This window comes from Ammospiza caudacuta, chromosome 11 (genome assembly GCF_027887145.1).
Source record: "Ammospiza caudacuta isolate bAmmCau1 chromosome 11, bAmmCau1.pri, whole genome shotgun sequence".
Lineage (NCBI taxonomy): Eukaryota > Metazoa > Chordata > Aves > Passeriformes > Passerellidae > Ammospiza > Ammospiza caudacuta.
Window position 1 is genome coordinate 9,124,681 of NC_080603.1, and position 22,168 is coordinate 9,146,848.

A 22,168-nucleotide genomic window follows, 5' to 3' on the forward strand; every position below is an offset into this window, starting at 1 on the left:
AAAACACCTTACAATAACACCAAAGTGCCAGGTCAAATTGCACTTCTGTGTGCTTCAGCTTGGGACAGAGAACTGAGCTGCCATTTAGCAAGAGATTACACCTAGCACTCTTCCTTGGGCAAACCCCTCCTCATCCTGGGGTGTTCAACAGCAGCTGATAGTTAGGAACTGGGCTCTCAGCATCACCAAGTGCTATGATCTCCCAGGGTTCCCTCCTGCCCCTGTTTAGATTTATACTGCTTTGGTTGTATTCTTGTTTGCATGTTGGCTATAGCAATAATCCTCACAACTGTTTTCCAGACTTACACAGGATCAATCCTTGTAGCAGTGAATCCATACCAGCTGCTGCCCCTCTACACAGTGGATCAGATCAGACTCTACTGTAACAAGAGGATTGGAGAGCTTCCACCCCATGTCTTTGCCATTGCAGATAACTGTTACTTCAACATGAAGAGGAATAAGAGAGACCAGTGCTGTGTGATCAGGTGAAAGGACTTGGAGAGGACAAAGAGCAGAAGCCAAGTCTGGCATGGTTTGGGGCACTTTGTGGACACAGGTGGACACAGGAAGGTCTCCAGACCTTCCAAATGGAAGGGCACAGATAAAACTAGAGACAACAGGAAGGAAATATTTTCTTCCCTGCTCCTTCATTTTCAGTTAGGGCTGGAAAAGGTAAAATATAAGCAAAGGATTTCCAAAGCACATTGTTTTGCCTCAGAATCTTTCAATGTGGTTGTACATTCTGCACGTGATCACATACAGAAACATAATACCTGAGTGTGTGTGACATAGGGCTACCTTTTACCTTGGAGACAGGATATTTATGTTACATGTATTTTCCCAGGCTAGACATTTCCTCAAGAGAAATAATCTCTGCTAACCCAAAGGTGGATGGGAGATTTTTGCTCCTATAAAGAATCCATTTTCTATTTGTCATCAAGGTGAAGAACCAGACAGTCTCATTGCAATAGTATCTGATTATAGCTGAGTCACCTCAGCTGATGTGCTAACACTAGCAGTGACAATCTGGTAGTGCAATAAAGAAGATAAGCAAGTGGTCATTTAATTTGCACAGATACAGAATGTCTTCCATGGATTTGCTTGTTTTTAATTGGTGGGAGAATTTAGTTCTCAGCCTAAGTCTGACAACTTAAATTTGAGCAAATAAGATGATGAAAGACTCAAATTTTCCAGCCCTCTATGAAAGACACAGTCTTATCTGCCATTCACAGGGTAAACTTAAGTGGAAATGTTTTGGCTTTTTTTAACTTGGTCTGCCACATTACCAAAAAAAAAATCAGGAAGCCTGTAATGATTTTTTTTTCTTGCTATAGTGGAGAATCTGGAGCTGGTAAAACTGAAAGTACAAAGCTAATACTACAGTTTCTGGCAGCTGTCAGTGGTCAGCATTCCTGGATAGAGCAGCAAATCCTAGAGGCCAACCCCATTCTGGAAGGTGGGTTACTTGGCAAACTTGGCTGATTTACCACATTTCTCTCAGGAATCAGAAACAGATCCTTGCACCATTGTATCGGCTTAACTGGTAATCTCCTGAAACACTGGTGATGCACTGTAGATGTTCTCTATACTTTTCTGCCATGTTCCCATGCAGTCCACAGCAGCTTTGCTCTCATGCTGTAGGAGGAGTGGTCTCTGTAGTATACACCCTGGAATTGCCAGGAGCACAAGAGTCCTTGGGACTGCAGAGCCCAAGGCAAAGCCCCCTGGTTTGGCATTTGCCCTAGACAGTGACCAAGTGACTGGCCAAGCATAGATGTATCTATAGGGGAGCTCCCTGAGACACCCATCTTATTCTGTACAGAGATCAACATGTTCCCAGTAAATAATTCTGGAGGTCTTCAGACTTGCCCAGTTCTCTTGGCTGCCCAGATGTAGACCACATTTGGATCATTTGAATATGTCTTTTAGGACTCAATTATCTAGGTGCACAGTATGCCTGCCCCTCTCTTCAGGAGACAGACTGAGACAAGACATTCTCCAGTGCTTCTCAGCGCTGTCATTTGGAACACAGTGTGTAAAATAACAGCAAAGTAGAGGGGGAAAAAATGGGCTTGATGTTCATGAACTGCAATAATACAGATACTGTCTCTGCCCCTTGCCCATCAGCTTTTGGAAATGCCAAGACAATTCGAAATGACAATTCAAGCCGCTTTGGGAAATACATTGATATTCACTTCAACCAGAGTGGTGTGATAGAAGGAGCCCGCATAGAGCAGTTCCTCTTGGAGAAGTCCCGGGTCTGCCGGCAGGTGAGGCCACTGGCAGGTGTATGTTCTGCCTCTTCTTGTGTTAGAAACTTATCCTGGCAAGCTGTCCATTGGCCTATTTCTTTTGTTTTTAGGCTCCAGAGGAGAGGAACTATCACATCTTCTACTGCATGCTAATGGGGATGAATACAGAGCAGAAAAAAATGCTGAATCTGGGCACTGCTTCAGAGTACACTTATCTCACTATGGTAATAATCTTTGCTTTATTCTCTAATATCCCTCTGCCATTTGCTTCTTACAGCAAGCAATTCCAATCACTAGGAGCTGCAGATGGTAGTTACCAAAGATGAACAGTCCTTCCCTTAAGAGTACCAGAAGCAGTAACACCAAAAATGCTGTCAGCATCAGTTTCAGACACTTCCTGTATTGTCCACCAGTGGGAAGCAGCTTGTGGCAGGTCAAAGCTTTCTGTCAAAGTCAGACTTAAGAAACACAAAGGACACCTTAAAGCAGAATGTGGACAACATCCCCCACTTTCACAGACACTCAGATTTCAAAGGAATGCAAGGGATTTCGTGCCAGGGAGAACAGTAATCACATATGTGTAACTTAGAGGAAAATTAATAAGAATCCTAGTCCTTATATCTAATAAATCTTATATACATAATGAAAGCAGCTGGCATTCAGCATAACCTTTCATGACTGATGCTAATGACCATGAGTTATGATGCCATTGTGGCAGAAGTGGGATCTTCATAGGTGAGGTTTTTGAAAATAGCTAATTGAATGGTTTAGAACATGAAAGCCATGATGAAAATCCTATCCTTTAGCCTGTCCAAATACCTTATAATAAATATGCCAGCTGGTTAGATTTGGGCTGTTCTACAGCTGTGGAAAGAATGTGTTTAAGTCCTGCCTCTACTGAAATTAGATGGAGCTGGGCATCTAATTTCTAGGAAATGAAAACAAATCTGGTTTTGGGGTCTCAAAAGCAAAACCAATAAAGTGGTAGAGATTTTTTCAAATGTAATGTTTTCAAAATAGCAGTGATCTTGCAGCAAAACTGATGAGTGCAAGTAGTGCAACTAACCCACTGGCCATTCCATGAAAAGGCCTCTTGGTCAGCAGTAGGGCACTGTGATACTGAAATTGGAGGATTGGATTAAAGGAGAAGATATCCATGGTTTTGTAAAGGTCAGCTGTTGGTACAAGCAGGCATCTTTACATACTGTAAACGGAAATGATTAGGAATATTTCATTTTTGTAATCATCACACTGTATTGTCAGAAAAGGCAGGGGTAAAAAAGACATTTCCTCATCTCTGTTATGGCTGAAAATAGTTTTTATCAGGAGCAGCATCCTAGGACCTGCTGTGCAGGCTTTGATGAAGGTGCTTCTGATGCTGCCTTGGATGTTTCCATTTGCCTTCCACTAGGACCTAATATTTTTATTTTGAGATCTGCCTTCTAGTACTTATCCAACCTGACTTGCTTTGGTTTGGGATTAGGGCTCCTAATTTTCCACTGACAAGGCAGAGAGAGGAAATCAAAGAAACAGGCATGGCCTTGTAAATGTAGGTAATCTTGTCAAAGCTTCGTGTCCTTCTATGCTCCAGAGCAGCCTTCCCATCAGCTTTTCCTTTTGGCTTCCTCAATATTCAGCCTAACCCTGGAGAAATGCATCACTGAGCCCTCTGTTAATGCATTCTTTTTGAGAGAAAAGATGAAGGAAGATGTAGAACATCTAAATAGGTTTTTACCTTGCATCCTTGTGGACTCACAGGATAGCCATCCTGTGTTCAAAGGCTTGTCAGTCTGCATGTGCTTTCATCCTTGTGTGGGTAGCAGGAGGATGTTCCTTACCTGCTGGTGTGGTGCTTGCAGGGTAACTGCACGTCCTGCGACAGCCGGAACGATGCCAAGGATTATGCCCACATCCGCTCGGCGATGAAGATCCTCATGTTCTCAGACTCTGAGCACTGGGACATCAGCAAGCTGCTGGCTGCCATCCTGCACCTGGGGAATGTAGAGTTCCAAGGTAAATTCAGCATTGACTGTGCTTACCTTTCCTCAGACTTCATGGTAAAAGTACTTCCCTGCAGAGATTAGGTTGTGCTGCTCTGACCTGTATTAATAGGTGAACAGAGTTGGAAGGGCAGGCACATAAGCACCATGAAGTTCTGATTTGTGACTCCATTGCTATGTGTTTTGAAAAACAGCATCTTATTATCTTATTTTGTCACACTGTCAGGTCTCCATGGTTGTAAATAGGCCTTTATCACACAAACTGAAACAACAAAATATAATACCATGCTACATTTGCTGATTGTTGTTCTACACAGGCCAGAGGACAAAGGAGTGATGTTTGCCTTGGAGATAATAGCAGCCATCCTCCTGCTTAAGTCTGCTGAACACTCACCTGCATAGGTGCACTCCCCTGCAGAGGAATGGACAGGCACAGTGTGACAGTGTGACCCACCAGCACATGCCAAAAGCCTTCACATTTTAGAAAAAAGCTCCTCACTTTGTGATACAGCAGGCCTGACACAGAGATTCCAGGTGGATTCTTTGGGTTAATGCTGACTACTAAAATTAGGGATTGCTTGTATTCCTCTTTGTTGTCTAATTTCCCACAAGTCAGATATGCAGGAAAAATATTTCCAGAAACATATTTTCTGGAGTCAGATATCACTTCCCCAGATCCCCAACAGTTACTATTTTAAATGAATAACCTTGTCAGTTTGGCTGCTGTTTTTAGCCTGACGTTCTAGGCATGAGAGAGCCATGTAGATCCCAGGATCCAGGTGAAATCAGGACCCTCCTTGGTAAAATCACCAAACCTGTCAGTTTCAAATGAGAACTGAGTACCTTCCCAGTGTTGTGGGGTCACAGAAATACAGGCACATTAACAACAGTGATGGTTCCCCCTGAGACTGGCTGTTTCTTCCTTGCAGCGGCCGTGTACGACAACCTGGACTGCTCTGATGTGATAGACTCCCCACACTTCTCCATCGCCACCAAGCTGCTTGAGGTAATGGACTCTCATCTTCTGCTGGTTCTTCCTTCTCCCTTGTTCCATGAGCACACTGGCAGATCACATCTCTGGAGTTTATGTAGGAATGAACATTCAACAGGCATGTTGCCTCTGTCCTGCTGACACTCCAGTCATGCTGTTGCAGATGTCTCTCCAAGCTGGGAGACCTTTAAATGGGACAGCAAGTTGCCAGTGGATGTTGCTGGACAAGCAGTTTGTCATAGTCATAAACCTGATACAAACTTTGCTGGGTTTCCTTTGTTCACCTGGAATGACCAGGTTGCCATGACTGTTTCTCCAGGTGGACTCTAGTGAACTCCAGAACAGCCTCACAAACCTCTCCATCATTGTCCGAGGAGAAAGTGTGTCCAGGCCTCTGAATGTGGCTCAAGCTGCCAATGGGAAGGACGCCTTTGTGAAGGTACTGGTGCTCACAGCTTCCCTGTTTAAAGACTGGGGATGCTTTCAGAACAGTCCTTCTGAAAGTCTCCAATGATGGGCTCCAATTCCTCTTTCATTTTTTTTCTCAGGGTATATATGGACGGATTTTCTTGTGGATCGTGAACAAAATCAACTCAGCCATTTTCAACCCATCTTCTCAGAAGCCTAAAGACAGACATCAATCCATTGGACTGCTGGACATTTTTGGGTTTGAAAACTTCAGCAACAACAGGTAGGAAGCTCCAGATGCAATGCAATAGGAAGCTGAAAAGCAGCTGATGTAAAGGGGAAGAACAAAAAACCAAAGAGACACACGCTCTTTCATCATTTTCCTGATTCTCAGAAAAATGGATTTCATTACTGGATTTTCCCAGTTTTGATCATGCAGATTCCATTTTTCTTCAGTTTTGATCAATTTCTGCCTCCTTCCCAGCCTTCATTTTAGTGCAGCCATTGCACATGTCTATTCCAGATCCTGAGGAGATTTCTAGCTTTCAGCCAGATAATGTTCCTCAGTGACTTTTGGAAGAGAATCTAGGATCTCTACAGTCTATCTTTTGTGTTCTCTCCTGTTATTCTGTGCTGTTCCCACGACCTGCAGTCCCCATGGGTCCTCACTGTGGTGAGCACCCCAGAGGCACACACACAGCAAGTATGAGGTAATGATACTCAGGTGCAGCATAAAGGAGTAAATAATAAAAGTGGTAGTGCCAGTGCAAGCAGAAACATGTCACATGCTCATAAGTGATTTCCTCAGTTACATGTTCCCCTTTAACTCTGGAGTTTCTTGAAACACATAAAGATCTTTTCTTGCCTACTCAGCAACAGTCAGTCATCAGCTGGCTCACTGCTGCTGGTCTTTGCCACAGCAGAAAATGGCTCCCTTGTATTGCTGAGGTTGGCAACGTGCAGTGATGGTGGTCACAGCACTGTGGAATGTGGCAGTGGTGTATCTGGAATGTGTTTAATGCAGAGGCTAAACAAATAGCAGAGAGCAGTGCAGCACTGGCCAAGGATGACCATGGGCTTTCATCTTGTTCTTCCCCAGCTTTGAGCAGCTTTGCATCAACATTGCAAATGAGCACCTTCAGCAGTTCTTTGTGCACCATGTCTTCAAGCTGGAGCAAGAGGAATACCTTGCAGAGCACATTGCCTGGAACAACATTGACTTCACTGACAACCACCAGGCTTTGGAAGTCATTGCACTCAAGCCCATGAATATCATCTCCCTCATTGATGAAGAGAGCAGGTTCCCAAAGGTAAATTTCTGGTTTCACTTGAAATGCCTGGCTTTGCACACAGCTCACAGGTAACACTTGGGTTTGGACACACAGAAGTGCAAAAGTGGCTTTCAGATACGTTAAGAGAGGCAATATCTTCTCCCCATAGATGTTTCTTTCAAATTAGCTCACTACACAACTGCTTCACTCTCTGCTGGAATGTGCTCTTCCTGGTGCCTTGCTGCTGAAACTCTTACAGCAGTTCCAGACAGAGAAGGAAGGAGTCTGGATCATTTTACAAGGGCATCTTGGTAAATCTTTGAAATTGTTAATTGTTTGAGTATTGTTCTGCTGTTGGTCTGGGCTGCAGCTTGCTCTTCTTTCCCCTTGCTGACAGATTTAATTGAGCAGTGTCACCATAGTGAGGAACTGGAGGGGAACTACAGGCCTGGCAGCTAACCTTGGCCAGGAAGATCATAAACAGATAATTTTGAGGACCATCTGTACCAGAGCAGGTACAGAGAAACAAGTTGCTCAGGTCCAGTCAGCAAGGGCCCTGCTTGACCAATCTGATCTCCTTCCATGACAAGGTAACCTGCTCAGTGCATGAGGGAAAGGCTGTGGCTGTTGTCTGCCATGATTCTGTGGTTCTGTGAAATGTTATCTTTCAGTCATCTCAAAGAAGAAAAGCAGAGATGAAAGTAGCATCTGATCTCAGACATCCCTGTAGAGCATTTTCATAGTCTGCAGAGCATGGTGAGGCTAAACTGGAGTGTTGGTGCAGGAATCAGATGACAATGGAAGGTGTCCAGAAAAGCAAGCCCCTGCCTCAGCTCATTTGTAGTCCTTCAGGCAACTAGAGGATCATGTACAGGCAGACAGCTTTCCCCTTTCTTCCCTAAGAAGAGTGTGGTCCCACAGATCAGGAGGGCACCTCTTCCATGATTCCCAGAGCACATGACTTCTGAGAGCAAAGCCCCACTGCCCTGGGTGCAGGTGGGTGCAGAGAACTCACACAGCCCATGAGGCATCATGATGGCACCCTTGAAGAGAAGCACCCAGCTGACTGCCTAGCCTCTGGAACTCATGGTCTGGGCATGCTGGCTGGGATCTGCTCAGGGATTTCTCCAGGGATCTCTGAGTCTTGCACCAGCTGGGGAGTGCAAGAACAACTGTGCCTGCCCAGAAGAAGGAGGAGGCATCCCTTACAGCTTCCTGGGTAGCAGGGTGTGAGAAGGTTGGTGGGGGCTTTGCTTGTGACGTCCAAAGATCTGGTAAATTCTCAGCCCATCTGGTGATATTGGTAATGTTATGGGGACTTGTGTACAGCCCTAGAACACCAGGCCCTGTGCTTGATGGTGTGTTCTGTCATGATGCTTGAGACAGGGGTCTGTGTAAAAGGAAGGATACTGTTGGCACTTTCTCCAGATCTACTACACACAAAAGGGCAGAATTTGAGCTTTGGTTATCTCTGAGCACCACTTCTGTTTGTTTGCTGAGCACAGGTCAGTGCTAGGGACAATCTGCTTAACCATCCTTTTTTACCTGTATTTGTTTCTAGGGCACAGATGCCACCATGCTTGTCAAAATCAATTCCCTCCATGGTAAAAGTAATGTCTACATCCCACCTAAAAGTGTTCATGACACCAAGTTTGGCATCAACCACTTTGCTGGGGTTGTCTTTTATGAATCAAAAGGTGAGTCTATCTCTGCTGGATACAGAGGGGGAAGGGAAGTGCATGGATGGATGCTTGACCTGGATATGTAGCTCTCCAGGGTAGTGTTGATCTGAAGTTGATCAGGAGGTCAGAAGGATTACTCTAAACCAATCTGCAAGTTACTGTAAATTAAGTGGATTTCAGGTAGAGAGTGGTGCTAGAGCCAGCAGGCTGCAGAGGTGACAGGCTAATTTTGTTTCCATCTTATAGATTTCTTGGAGAAAAATCGTGACACACTGAGTGCTAATGTAATGCAAGTGGTCCATTCCTCCAAAAACAAATTCCTGAGAGAGATTTTCCAGGTGGAAACAACCCCACCTATTCTGGGACGTGGGACCATTCGGCATCTTGGATCTGACCAGGTCTACAAGGTTGGTTTGCTGGCACTGTCTCGCAGAAACAACTCATTTCCCCTGCCTTCCACACACCTCTGGCTGTTCTTGATCTCCTCTTTCTTTTGCACTGTCTCTGCAAATCCCTATTTCTTTCATTCAAATTGTTTCTGTCATGGGGGCTACAGGAAAAGTCAGGGTCTGGTGTTCATGCTGTAAACAAGTGCAGTGTCAGCTCTGTCAGGCAGGTGTGCACCCTGGACATCTGTGCAGCCATGCCTGCAGTTGTTTCAGAACCATGAGTCCTGATGCCTCCCCGCATGGATGTCACTGTGTGACAAAGTTCATGATGGGTCATTATCACAGACTCCACTGAGCCTGCTGTGTCTGTGCCTAGTGAAAATAAGGATGTGAAGTGCAGTGGACTAGAGAACAGTGTGGGTCACAGTTCAGGTTCCCCATCCTGCTCCAACTTCCACATACCTTGATTTCTGAACATTTAGCTATGTAGTGTCACCAGTATGTGAAGGTACTTATACTTGTTTACATCTTTGAGTTTTCCTGTCAGGATACAGAACAATCAGCTCGTTCTCTTACCTGTCTATTCTCCTGGCATTGTTTTCTGATCCTGTCCTTTCTTCCTCTGTCTTCATCCCAGTGTGGCTTTCTGCTGTCCAGAACACCTGGCTACGGACAGGTAAACATCCTGGGGGCAAAGAATGTCAGAAGTGGTATAAGCAGCAGATAACTGGCTTAGCATCTCTTAAATGCTATGAATACCTCCAGATAAAATATCAGGTGTATTTACATTGCTCTAATGGGCCTTGTCCCTATAAATAAGGCAGTGTTATTGAAAAAAAAGTACAGCAGCATCTCAAGAAAGGAAATACCAAATGTGGGCTACCCCATGTCAAAATGCAACAGAAATTAGCTGTTGAAGTTCAAATAAATGGGACCACCATTGGGAAGCCTAAGAAGCAGGCTACAAAAAAGAATAATGAGTGATGTGCCAGATAACACTCTTTTGTCCTGAGGTCTCAGAGTTCCTTTCCTGATGGACAACAGAAAAGTCACCATTAACAACAAATTCAGCTGTAACAATGTTGCATGTGTGAGATCATGAGGGTATGGGCTTTGGCCTCATGTGGCCATCCCACTGATGGTACAGCAGAAAGGCCTCTAAGGTCTGAGAGTGACAATCACAAAAATACGTATATGTTGTCATTATACCCACTTTGGGTGCTTGCTAGCCCTAAGATGCATCAGAGCTGCAATGAGACATTCCCAGGAGCTGTTTTCCAACGACAGGAATGACTGATCACTGGAGGGCAGCCTTGCCCTGTAGCTGAAGCTGAGTGTGGAAATCTGAGTATTCAAATGGGAACTTTAGAAGTAAGAACAGCAGGATGAGCACTTCCTAAAGATCGTGGAAGTGAGGGGGAGCCACCGGATTTTAAATTATTTACTTTGAAAAATTTCCAACAACTCCACAATGGACCAAACCCCCCAGACAAACTAAGAAACAAACAGGCTGTGTTGTGCTGCAATGATCAGCTCATTGCCTATATGTAAAAGGCTAGCGGAGTCCTTTTGTTACTTGGAATCTGTACTCTTGCCACTGTAAATTAATGTGCTCATATTGAGATGTAGAAACTTAGGCCTAATTTGTGTGAAAAAGACATGTGGAACTGTGCTGTCAGAGAGGCTGGGGAAGTCTGGAGCACCTCATAGTTTATACTCCAGTAAAAGTTTGCCTTTTCACTGCTTGCTGTAATATTAATGAGCAAAGTGATCAGCCATCCTAATCCCTAAGGAATGGGCTGTTCTGGATCTTTAGCCTTCCTAGCTATGATGGCAGCAAAATATCTGGCCTGGAGTTTATTCCTGCTTTGGGAGTGGCTGTTTCTCACCAAGCTTTCAGGCACACTCCCAGGAATCACAGCCTGGCACTAAACAGCCTTGGTTGGAACAGCCAGGTGCATGTGGGCTCCTGTGGGTGGAATTACTTCCACCACAGCTACCCCTACTACTAGAACTTAGTGCCCACGTAGTGAAAGCACTTAGTGAGGGGTTTCTTTACAAGAATAAACATAAATTAATAAGATGCAGATGGCCAATGTAACTCCCATGTAGGTAAACAATTTTTTTCCTGGTGGTTGTGTGATGCTGTTAGATTGTACAAAAATACAAAGGTTTATTAATTGGCCTCTGAGATTGAATGATGTTGCAGTCAGCATGTGCTTTCTCTTCCCAGGGCTTGGATACCACCAAGCGCCTCTCGACACTGGGAGGACAGTTCAAGCAATCCCTGGAAAAGCTCATGAAGATCCTGGAGCAGTGCCAGCCATACTTCATCCGCTGCATCAAGCCAAATGACTACAAGAAACCACTGGTAATGCTCTAACAATACAAGGTCTTACCTTTGGTAAAGTTTGTAATGAGAAAAGGCTCTCAGTTTCTGTGTAACATTTTCTAGTTGTACTTGGCTGCACCCAAGGAGAGCTGGAGTACAGGGTATTCCTGCAATAAACATAATAGGAGGATATATGGTTAATTTACAAAAGCATCTCAAAAAAGCACCATAGAGTAATGGATAGCAAAAGAGCATACAGGTGTATTCCTGAGTAAAGTTACAGACACCTTTTCAGTAAAGATAAAACTGATAAGTCTGTAGACCCTCAACACAAGAACAAGCAAAAAACATCAGAATCAACAATGATCATACTATGAGATAGCCTGAGAGAGAACAGGAGAGCTATGGGAGTTTGTGAGAGAGGTGATTTGGCTTAATCTGACATACCAGGAAGAGTCAATTTGTCATTAGGACACGTGGCTGGGACTTGGGGAATTTTGACCTGGTTCTACTGGAAAATCTTGTATGGTGTGGGTCAAGTGATTTAAAAAATTTTGAAGCACTGCATGTGGCTTAGTGAGCCAACTTTTACACTCAGATAAGATTAAACAATAATAAGAAGAAAAGAGCAGGATGCCTGCTGTGCTTGGCATGGTATACCCAAAGGCCTAAGTTGATAATGCATCTATTCACACCTACAAAATTATATGATGAAGTCACTGTTCATCTGAAATTGCAGTTTTAGAACAAAAAATGGGAGCCAGACTAAAGTAAACAGACTGTGTCGACTGCTGACATACACAAAATTGAAGACCCTTTATGCTTGTAATGAATTAATTTAGTGCAGGGAAGTAAAGTACAATTTAAAAAAGCACAGTATGCCATTTTGCAGGCCCTCTGAGGCTGGAGGTTAACAGACATGTTCTGAGGGATAGTACATGTGTACCTTTTCTCAGTGCTGAGCCTCCTCCCTGTCTGCTTTCCCTGCAGCTGTTTGACCGGGAGCTGTGCATCAAGCAGCTGCGCTACTCGGGGATGATGGAGACCATCCAGATCAGGAAGGCCGGGTACCCCGTCCGCTACAGCTTTGAGGAGTTCTTTGAGAGATACAGATTTCTTCTGCCATGGTCTCTGCGACAAAAGGTGTGCAAGCAAAAACATGGTGTAAGGCTAATCTAACTTTTCCTTATGAGGCTTTAGTCTTTCCCACAGAAGAAAGTTCTTGAATTACTGCTGGCAGAGTTGAGGGAGCTGTCAGCACAGGAGAAGTCATCATAGGAACTGTTATCACAGTAATTATAGCTGAATTGTTAAATACTCCCTTCAACCTTAGCTGAAAACAGAGTTGCTTTGAGGTCCAGCTGTCCTTGGCCTGCTTCTCAAAGACATCCCAGATACCTTCCCCATTCCCATTGCCCTCAGGTGGTTTTTTACTGTGATCACACAATTCTCAGGTCTCTGATGTCCTCCTCACACCTTGATTCTGGAATCTTTAGTCAGGCAATCACATCCCTCCTCTTGCTGACCATTTGATCTGAACCACTTTCATTCATGGTACTGCCAGCCCAGAGGTCTGCAAGACCTCATCTGTTTCTGCTCTTCACCCTTTGGAATGCAGGCCAGTAGATCCCTGCTGTGTTTCACTTGCTGTGTTTCACAGCCAAGCCCTAACATCATGATGCTTTTGCACATCAGCTGAAGAATGATACTCGACAGAGCTGCATCAGCATCTCCCAAGCAGTGCTGGGCAAGGATGAAAGCTGGCAAGTTGGAAGGACCAAGATTTTCCTTAAAGTAAGTAAAAAGGACAGTTTATTGTCTTTCCTCATGAAAAACTGGATACTTCACAGTACAGCTTAGCCTGCTTGTGCAAGAGTGGCAACCAAGGAGGACCAAGGGTTGTCTTACAAACTCTCTCTTGAATCTGAGGGTGGGTCTTTGTTCTTGAAAGCCAGATAATTCAATGGAGAGGGTTTGGTGCAGGAGAGGCTGATCCTGTTCCTGTGCTACAGCACTGCAGCTGAAACAGCACAGTGCAATGTGACAGAGCATAAAAAAGGACAGGATACCAGTGCACTGTTGCAGAGGACCACCTTGCCTGTAGCATACCCCCAAGAAAACAGTCTTGCTGCAGGCAGACTCTTGCTTGTTTATGGCTATAGCTAGACCAAGTCTGGTCAGGTGGTGTGCACTCTTCCTACTGCAGTACCATAAATACATTTTAGTCACATTATGCTACATAATGCTGATTTGGGGTCTCTTTCAGACCATGTGTCTCATTTCCAGAGGTTTTAAGTGAGTCTGCTAAGCTGGCATATCCACACTTTCTTTTAACAGGATCATCATGACACTGTATTGGAGCTGCAACTCCAAAATGTACTCACAGATAAGGTTCTTCTTATCCAGAAGGTGATGAGAGGATTAAAGGACAGGTAAGTGACCTTACAGAAGGGAATTTGTGTTATTTTGAAGTAGCTAATCTTTGTGGTGCAGCTTACACACTTTGTGCAGCATTTTTGAGTATGAAATGTATCAGGCTATACCTTCCACCAGCCCTAAATTACATGCACATCATGTAATAATGCACAGTGTATCTATGCAGATGTTGGATAAAGATTTGTTTTGGGTCAGTTTTGTTATTTTCGTGATGTTTTTCAAAATGCAGGGCTGTGGCATGTATGTAAAGGAAGGTTTGAAAGGAGGACTTGCTCTTAATATTTTTAGTAAACAGTAGACATCTGGAAAGCAGGAAATCCCCATGGAATCTGCACCCTTCTCAGAGCTACAAAAATTCTCTTAGTTAGATTGCTTCTTGGATACAAGATGTTGACAAGAATCAGATGGAAACTAACTAGTCTTCCTCTTTGCCAAAGATGCCTAAGTCTTGCATTGTGTCTGGTTTAGTTTGAACTATCTTCAGAAGTGAAATTTAGTCACTGTCAAATAGATGTCTGTCCTCATTAAATGCTTTACATCATGATTTGTACTCATCGATCTTGTAACCCCTCAACCAGAACCATGATATAGGACTGAGTCTTGGTTTGGTTTAGAAATACCCTTGACCATAATGAAGGAAGAACTAAAAAATATGACACAAATGCCCCAAAACTTCCCTCTTTTCTTTTCAGACTCTGCCTGCTATCCAACAAAGTATCCAAACTAAAAGCCTCACCTTACTTTTACTTTTAATCCACCAGAGCTAGGTGCTGCCTTTTTGAGCTGCAGTGTGACAGTTTGTACCATCTTGAGGTTCATCTTGCTCAGATGGGCTCCTCATCCTGGCAGCAAAACAGAGAGAAAGAGGTTACTAGATGGGAAAGTTAACTTGTACAGTCTTGATGTGAGGGGTTTTCAGTTCTTACAGAGCTCTCTGACCGCAGCAATTAATTTGGTCTGTAATTGCTATGAGTATTTTTGCAGCAAATAAGGCTGACATCAGACTGTGGACTCCCCTGAAAGGGGAAAAAAAGCCACCTTATTCTCTACTACTATCATAAGAAGCAACAGAGATAACCTGTTGTTTGTCACCTCCCATGTGTGTGTGCTTAGGAAGCAGTTCCTGAAACAGAGGAGGTCTGCTGTAGCCATTCAGTCAGCCTGGAGAGGCTACTGCTGCCGGAAGGAGTTCAGAATGGTAAGGTGAAGGTGCATCAATGAATTTATATTTGTGTGTGTGTGTTTATATATAGTGTCCTGCCAGACTGAGTGGAGTATTAGGAATGAAGATATTCTCAACTGAAGGGAGAATAGATGACAGGGTGTAAAGGAGGGTATAAAGTCCAAGGAGGGCTCTGGGACCTCTCAGGGCTTGCTGAACCTGTGACATTTCTGCTTTTTGATGAAATAGGACCCAACTCACCTTCAGCAGGCCTAGATCCAGAGACCTGACATATAAGTGGTCCCACGCTTCTAATAATCAGAACCACAAGCCTAGCCTTTGTGCATCATCACCATGCTATGAGCAAAGTGTCTTCCACAACTGCTGCAGGAAAACTGGGAATTTGTAAAAAATTACCAGAAAAGTCATATCAATCTCACATTATCAAGAATTTTGCCAGGGGAGATTCAGATTCAGATTAGATATTAAGAAAAAAAACTCACTGAAAGAGTGGTCAGGCTCTGGAATAAATTGCCCAGGGTGATGGTGGAGTCACCATGTTGGGACATGTTGAAGAGGTATCTGAATGTGGCACCTGTGGCTGTAGTTTAGGGGTAGTTATGATGGTGCTGGATTGACAATTAGACTAGATAATTTTGAAGGTCGCTTCCAACCTTAATGATTCTGTGTGCAAAATATTGACTGTTTTCTATAAATGGTGCATTTTCTGGGTGAGGAAAACTGGGGGTGCTCACAGATTATGTATTTGTGTGGTAGGGATTATTATTATGATTATTATATTCCATACATCCCATTTGAGATCGGAAGGAGGAGAAACTGCCAGTTTCAGTCAGAAACATTCTATATTCTGCATCAGTGATGCAATTCCTGTCTGATTGCTTGTTTCCATTCACCTGCCTTCATTTCTGCTAGTCATAACCCCAGGCTACCACTTTCTGGAGCCACTCCTAGAACAGATCCCCCAAATAAGTCTATACACTAGTTTTAAAGGCCTATTACTGGTAGAAAACAAAGCATAATGGGTAATATTACATTAGCCACTTCCAGTGTCTTTATCCAGTCACCAAATTTTGTTGTCTTCTACTCATCCCACCTTACATCCCAACTCGTCTTGATGGTTTGGAACCATAATTGTTGGAAGCCCAAACATCTCTCTGCCTGTCTTAGATGGCTCAAGCCCCTGCCAAGGGGCTCAGAGACCTTGGCACAAAGCCCAAGACACCTGTGAGTTTGATTTTGACCCATGAAGCAAATTACCACCTTTATATGAAGAATTACAAGTCAAGAGAGCTTAAATAGAATAATAGTTTGTCACAAGGTGAAAAATAGATTTTTGGAGTTTTTAGAATAGGGGTTCAGAAAGCAAGATAGAAGAATCTAAGCATGCCCAGTCTTTCCCTTCTTCTTCTTCTTGGCCTGCATCTTCTGCTGTGGTAGTAGCACTTTTAGATTAGTTTAAGGTAGAACTCACTGTCTAACATAAGTGATAAGTATTAAGAAGTTGTTATAAGTAATGTACATGCAGTTTTTAGTATAAAAAGATAACACCACCCCAAGGCAGTCAGTGTGCCCCAACCTGACCTGCCAGACAGACCTCGGTGGGTCAGAGAAAGAATGTTCTAGATAAGAAATAATAAACAACCTTGAGAACGAGAACAGAAGAATCCTGACTCCTCCTTCAACTGCTGGGCTGGGAAAAAGAGACTTGTACATATCTCAGAGTCACTGTGACCAGCAGAGATTCTGAGCCACGATTCCTTTTCTCTCTGCCCCGCAGGCGCTGCTGGGCTTCGGGCGGCTGCAGGCGCTGTACCGGGGCCGGCAGCTGGCCCAGCGCTACGAGGCCACGCGCGCACGGATCGTGGCGTTCCAGGCGCGGTGCCGCGGGTTCCTGCTGCGCCAGAGCCTGGCACGGCAGCACAGAGCTGCACGCGTCATACAGGCCCATGCCAGGGGCATGCTCGCTCGCCACACCTTCCAGAGGATGAAGAGGGAGGTAATGCTCACAGATGCCTAGTGAACACGTTGTTTCTATGAAATCCAATAGAGATTTTATCACCAGCAAGTGTCGCCTTAACATAGCATTGGGTGTGGATATTCATTTTGGGGTATTTTAATTTGATCTCTTGCCAAGTACAAAAGCAGAGTGTTAAGCAGACTGATCTTGTTTACATTTGCTTTATGTGATAGTTATTATGGATCAAAACTTCATTGATACAGCTGCAGTGGCTGCGACAGAAGGGAGAAAAGATAAGATCTGTGTTATCAGCCAGTCCTGCAAGGGGACATCAATTTCTACAGCAGGGTGGCACTCAGGGAACCATTCAGAAGGGAATCCCAATACAGTGTGTCTTGGAAGGTGCTACCCTTGGCAGTCCATAGCACAGGATCCTTTCTGTACTAATGCTGTACAAACAGGACTAAGCCAGTTTGCAGATTTCTGCCTACGGGCTGTTCCCTAAAATGTCAAATCTTGAACTAAGCCTCTGCTGGGACAAAATCCTGCTATGGACAGTTTGTTAAAGGCAGAAGGGAGTTGCCTCAGCAGTTGTACAAAAGTCACAGAATTCTCCTGTTGTCCACAGAACAAGCTGGAAGCCAGGAATATCCAAGTCCTGGGACCATTGAAAGGAAGGGAAGAAGCTATGAGACTACAAAAGGTAGTTATGCTGGGGGAGGAACACTGGCCAGCATTACCCAGCTCACACCTGTGGACTCGCTCAAACCTCTGAGCACTGCTATATTTAAAGAAAGATAAGACATAGTTGTAACCCTATTTGTAACGATGCTTTGAAAATATAACAAGGCAAACACACACACATTTCTGATTGCAGCATAAGGGGGCACTTTAGCCAAATATGTCCAATGCTATTACAAGTCTCCCGACACAAAACATTTTAAAATTTTAAAAACTGTGAGGTTTTCTGTTAGAAATTCTGTGCTTTTCCTGTATTATCTCTTGTTGATTAAATTCTTATTTGAATTGCAAAATCATTATCATAAAGGCAGCTGTAAGAGCAGGGCCCTGCTGCTCATGGGCCAAGTCTTTGTGACTGCTTGACACAAGCAACATTTGACTTCCTGTTTCAACCCTGCTGGCAGAGCTGGACCTCACAATCACACACCTTTGTAGAAGTGTTTCATCTTCATACCCCTTCACTGTAGCAGAATGATGTTCATTCACGATGTTCATGTTCAAATCATGCCTATTTCTGTGTTTAAAGGAGCACCTGCCAACTCAGGAGAGAGAGGAGGCAGAAGCAAGACAAGGGAGGAACGTGCTTGGCAATAAACCAACAAATCATGATGTTATCAGTGACCAAGAAATGGTGGACAAAATTTTTGGGTTTTTACCTTCTATGATTGGAGGCCAAGAAGGACAGGCTCCTCTGGGTTTTGAGGTATTGAGCTGCAGACTGGTAATGGGTCATGTTTATCCCTTGTGTAAGCCCATTGATTGCTGGAATTCCATCAGTGGTCAGTTCTGTTTAGTGAACTTCTGTACAGTGAAAAAATCCCCCAAATTATTCATCCAGTCACTAAAGCATCTCTTGCAGAGGTGAGTTCCCAAAAGTTTTTGGTCACATGCAGTTTAGGGACTATATAGCTTCAAACTTTGCATTTGTTTCTTTGGCCCACCCTCTGCATTTTGGCACCAATTTTATGCTCTGCTGACAGTGCTCTCAGTGATTTTCTAACTGAAACAAGCTGAAAGTTCATGACCCAAGTTATATCATATTCTTACAGGCAAAATCTGTGATATACTTGTCCTGATAGCTGTGGAGGTTGGAATTTTGTAAGAAGAGGTGGGCAGAATAGAATGGTATGGATAAGTACAGGATGTGAACAGTAACACCTGTATTTTCTATCAGCAATATTCTTGCTGAGGACCAAGACAGGAAGACCACATGGAATGGATGCATCTCAGAAGGACAAGCTCTGAGTCCAAATAATCTGTTGGTAGCAACTGTAAATGCCTTTGGGATTAGCTGGAAAGGCAAATTCTGGAAGACCTATGGCCAAGGGGAAAAAGAAAAGCAGAACTAAACATAAGCATATCAGAGTTCAGTAAAAGAAAATATGCTTCTTCCTCATGTTCTGCACAGGACTTGGAAACAAAGCCTAACAAGCTGGAGGAAGTGGACCTGGACATGGTTCCCATGAGTGTGGAGCTAGAAGAGGAAGCACATGGTTTGGAAGAGTACACCTTCCCCAAGTTTGCAGCTACTTATTTCCAGGGCTCTTCCACACACACACACATCCGGAGGCAGCTGCGGCACCCGCTGCTCTACCACGATGACGAGGACAACGTCCTGGTATCTGGCTCCTTGTTGTTCATGTTGAACCTGCTCTCTCCACAGCCCTGGCTTTACAGGTCCCATCATCCCTGGATCCTGGCTCTGGCACAGCCCTGGGAACCAGAGACTCCAGAGCCAAGGAGATAGTCCTGAGCCATGGTATTGAAAGCAGCAGTTCCCATCAGCATTTTTGGCAATTTGCTGGCAGACACTTGACACAAACACCCGCCCAATGCAGGATCTCTGGTCACCTTTGTTCTTGCCCAAAGAGGGAACTCAGGGGTGTGTTTTGACTTCTCCAGACACCCTTTGGGGATAAAAATGGACTGGAGAGAAGAAGAATGAGAGCTAGTCTCTGCACTTGTTAGGGTTGCTGGTCTGTGAGATAGGACAGAAGGGGTAGGGCCAGGCCTCTAATATGCTACTGAACCAGAGGGGGATTGAGGAGGGTGTTTTCCTTAATTTTAAGCAGCCTGGCAGAATGGAGGACCCCATGCATCAAGAACTTTGCTGTTACTTGGCTTTCTAGTTCTGGGCATGAAGGGTCCACTCCACTGCTTATCTGTCTAGGTCAGCAGATGCAGAGTGCAGTTCAGCCAAGGCTTCAGCACCTCCCTCCACCCACAACACACCTCCAGGGTGTCAGTAAAGGGAATGGTGAGGCTCAGCAATCACAGAAGAAATCTGACCTTTCCACCAGTGCTGTACCCTCTTCCATTAGCAGGAAAGTTTTGTGTGTTGCTGTCTTGTTGTTTGTTATGAAACTAAACTCTTCATGTAGGTAGCCAGAGGAAATGGGAATTTTAACAATTTGGACTGGGTAAAGGAAGAAAATGCTCTTAATCTAAACAGGCAGAAATGGCATGGAGCCATTGGTCCTGTTGGCACTGTCTGACTGTGCTTTCTGCTCTTATAGGCTTCTCTAGCTGTGTGGGTGATCATCCTGAGGTTCATGGGGGACCTGCCAGAGCCAGCAATGTTTGCCAAGAGTGCCACCACCAAGAGCAGTTCCGTGATGACACAGATATATGACACACTTGGCAGGAAAAACCAGGTCCAGTTGAAGAATGACAGCCCAAATATGGTGAGACAAGCAGACTGTTTGTGTTTTCATTTGCTTTCCTTGGTTTCTGTGCTGTTATACCAAGAGTGAGAAAAGCAAAGAAACTCTTTCATGCTACTGTACTTGAAATGTCACAAGTGCAAAAGTCCTGGCAGGACACTGAGCTCTTTCTGGCAGGAGAAGAAAAAACAAAAACATCTTCACTTGAGCATCTTTCTGTCCTTAATGAATCATTCTTGCTGTGCATTAATCTGATTTCCTATAATGGTAATATATATTGCAGAGAGAAGGCAGAAAGGATAACAAGATTTCTAAGGGGATTTCATCCCTGAAACTGAAACGGTCATCCAAGCTGACAGGGAAGGTAAGAGGTGGAAATAAATTACTTCCCTTTCTTCTTGCCTGAAACCCTGTCTTCACCTTCTGACAGATGTTATGTGAGCAACCTCCCAGCTGAGAACTTGTTTCCCTGCCAAGCCAGGGCAGCCCTTTGTGGGATATCTGGTGCAGAGCTCTTTGGACACAATTCCTGTGTGCACTGATGTCATCTGCTCTCTGGCAGAGAACACCAGGAGAGATTTATTACTGAGAATTGTTGGCTTTACAGAACAGCTTGCCCAGAGGCATGAGCAGACTGAGAACCATGTGCTGTACAGGACAGTACAAGACAGTTCTCTTAGCCAGAGACAGTGCTGTAACAGCACATTTAATGAGTTACCTTTAGAGGGAAGGGGGTAATATGGCCTGGTTCTCCTGCCCTGAGCAGGAAGAGTTTTAGCCAGTAAGATAAGGAAGGAATGTCTCTCATTCATGGCAGAGCTGCCTGCTAAGAGGGGAGGTTTCTAGAGCACTCTGGGGTTCTACTCTGTTTCTTTCAGGTGACAGAGCAGCTACGAACTGGAGAAGAGGCTTTCCAAGAGGACGTCTCGATCTCTCAGAGACCTATGTCCAACCTAGAAAAAGTACACTTCATTATTGGCAATGCAATTCTGCGTCCTGCCATCAGGTAAGAAATTTGTACCCCTTCCTAGGGCCAGGTGCCCATTGCATCAAGGAAATCCAGCATCCTTTTTCAACAGTCCTGGAGAATGACTCCCTTTACTGCCTTTTCTGGTACTTTCATGTTGCAGTTTAGGCCAGCTGCCTCCATGTATGGCTTTCTAAATACCCCACAGGTATGGAAAGGGGCAGAGCTCAGGGCTGTGACTCAATAACACTTGAAGGTGGAACACTGCCCTAGAATGAGGGAAAAGAGTCACTCAGAGGAGTAAGAAATATGGAGTTAATGTATACTAAGTGGATGAAAGGTTTCCCAACAGCCTCTTTTTGAGCACTCAAGCAATGTCCCTGAATCAGAGATGGTCAAAGATCTGGATTGCTGAGTGTATCAGACACTAAGGAGAAATCCTGACCACAAGTAGAGTGAGGCTGGACCTTAGGCCAAGCATGGTGTGAAGGATACATCAGAAGCTCGTTGATTCTGACCTGACTTCATGAATCCTCTCCTTTTTTATCCTAAGCACTTTTCTGTAACAAAGCCCAGCACAAACACTGGCTGTGCCTTGACCTCAGTCATGGGCTGCATTCCTCTCTCCACAGTCATTCTGTTTCAGTCAAGACACTCCCTAAAGCAGATTCTCTATTGGAAAAAATTGCATTCAATCCATATAGCATAATAGCCACAGGCTAAGTACCCATACCCTTGGTTTGTGTTTCATCACATATCCTATGAAGGAACAGAAAACTCATCCAACTTATGCCCTCTCACATCAGATTTGACAAATGTGTGTTCCAAGAGTCTAGAAAAAATTAAGATGATATTTTAATAACAGTTTTATTTCTATGCAGATTTTTGCATCTGTT

At 44.2% G+C, this 22,168-nt stretch overlaps 1 protein-coding gene across 2 annotated transcripts in view; it reads left to right on the forward strand.

Moving 5' to 3' along the window:
- Window positions 1-22,168, forward strand: part of MYO7B (myosin VIIB) — a 46,683-nt gene that overhangs the window by 3,055 nt on the left and 21,460 nt on the right. Inside the window, exons 4-26 of one of the 2 annotated variants that reach the window (XM_058812205.1) lie at window positions 301-485; window positions 1,335-1,456; window positions 2,128-2,270; window positions 2,363-2,476; window positions 4,112-4,265; window positions 5,182-5,258; window positions 5,563-5,682; window positions 5,792-5,934; window positions 6,751-6,961; window positions 8,484-8,619; window positions 8,851-9,011; window positions 9,631-9,669; window positions 11,227-11,364; window positions 12,316-12,468; window positions 13,021-13,119; window positions 13,663-13,757; window positions 14,875-14,959; window positions 16,722-16,940; window positions 18,169-18,345; window positions 19,051-19,260; window positions 20,159-20,326; window positions 20,589-20,669; window positions 21,184-21,311. In XM_058812205.1, the coding sequence (XP_058668188.1) occupies window positions 301-485; window positions 1,335-1,456; window positions 2,128-2,270; window positions 2,363-2,476; window positions 4,112-4,265; window positions 5,182-5,258; window positions 5,563-5,682; window positions 5,792-5,934; window positions 6,751-6,961; window positions 8,484-8,619; window positions 8,851-9,011; window positions 9,631-9,669; window positions 11,227-11,364; window positions 12,316-12,468; window positions 13,021-13,119; window positions 13,663-13,757; window positions 14,875-14,959; window positions 16,722-16,940; window positions 18,169-18,345; window positions 19,051-19,260; window positions 20,159-20,326; window positions 20,589-20,669; window positions 21,184-21,311 (3,158 nt within the window). Of the gene's footprint in view, window positions 1-300; window positions 486-1,334; window positions 1,457-2,127; window positions 2,271-2,362; window positions 2,477-4,111; window positions 4,266-5,181; window positions 5,259-5,562; window positions 5,683-5,791; window positions 5,935-6,750; window positions 6,962-8,483; window positions 8,620-8,850; window positions 9,012-9,630; window positions 9,670-11,226; window positions 11,365-12,315; window positions 12,469-13,020; window positions 13,120-13,662; window positions 13,758-14,874; window positions 14,960-16,721; window positions 16,941-17,529; window positions 17,605-18,168; window positions 18,346-19,050; window positions 19,261-20,158; window positions 20,327-20,588; window positions 20,670-21,183; window positions 21,312-22,168 lie in introns of both variants that reach the window. The other variant, XM_058812206.1, reaches the window with a different exon arrangement.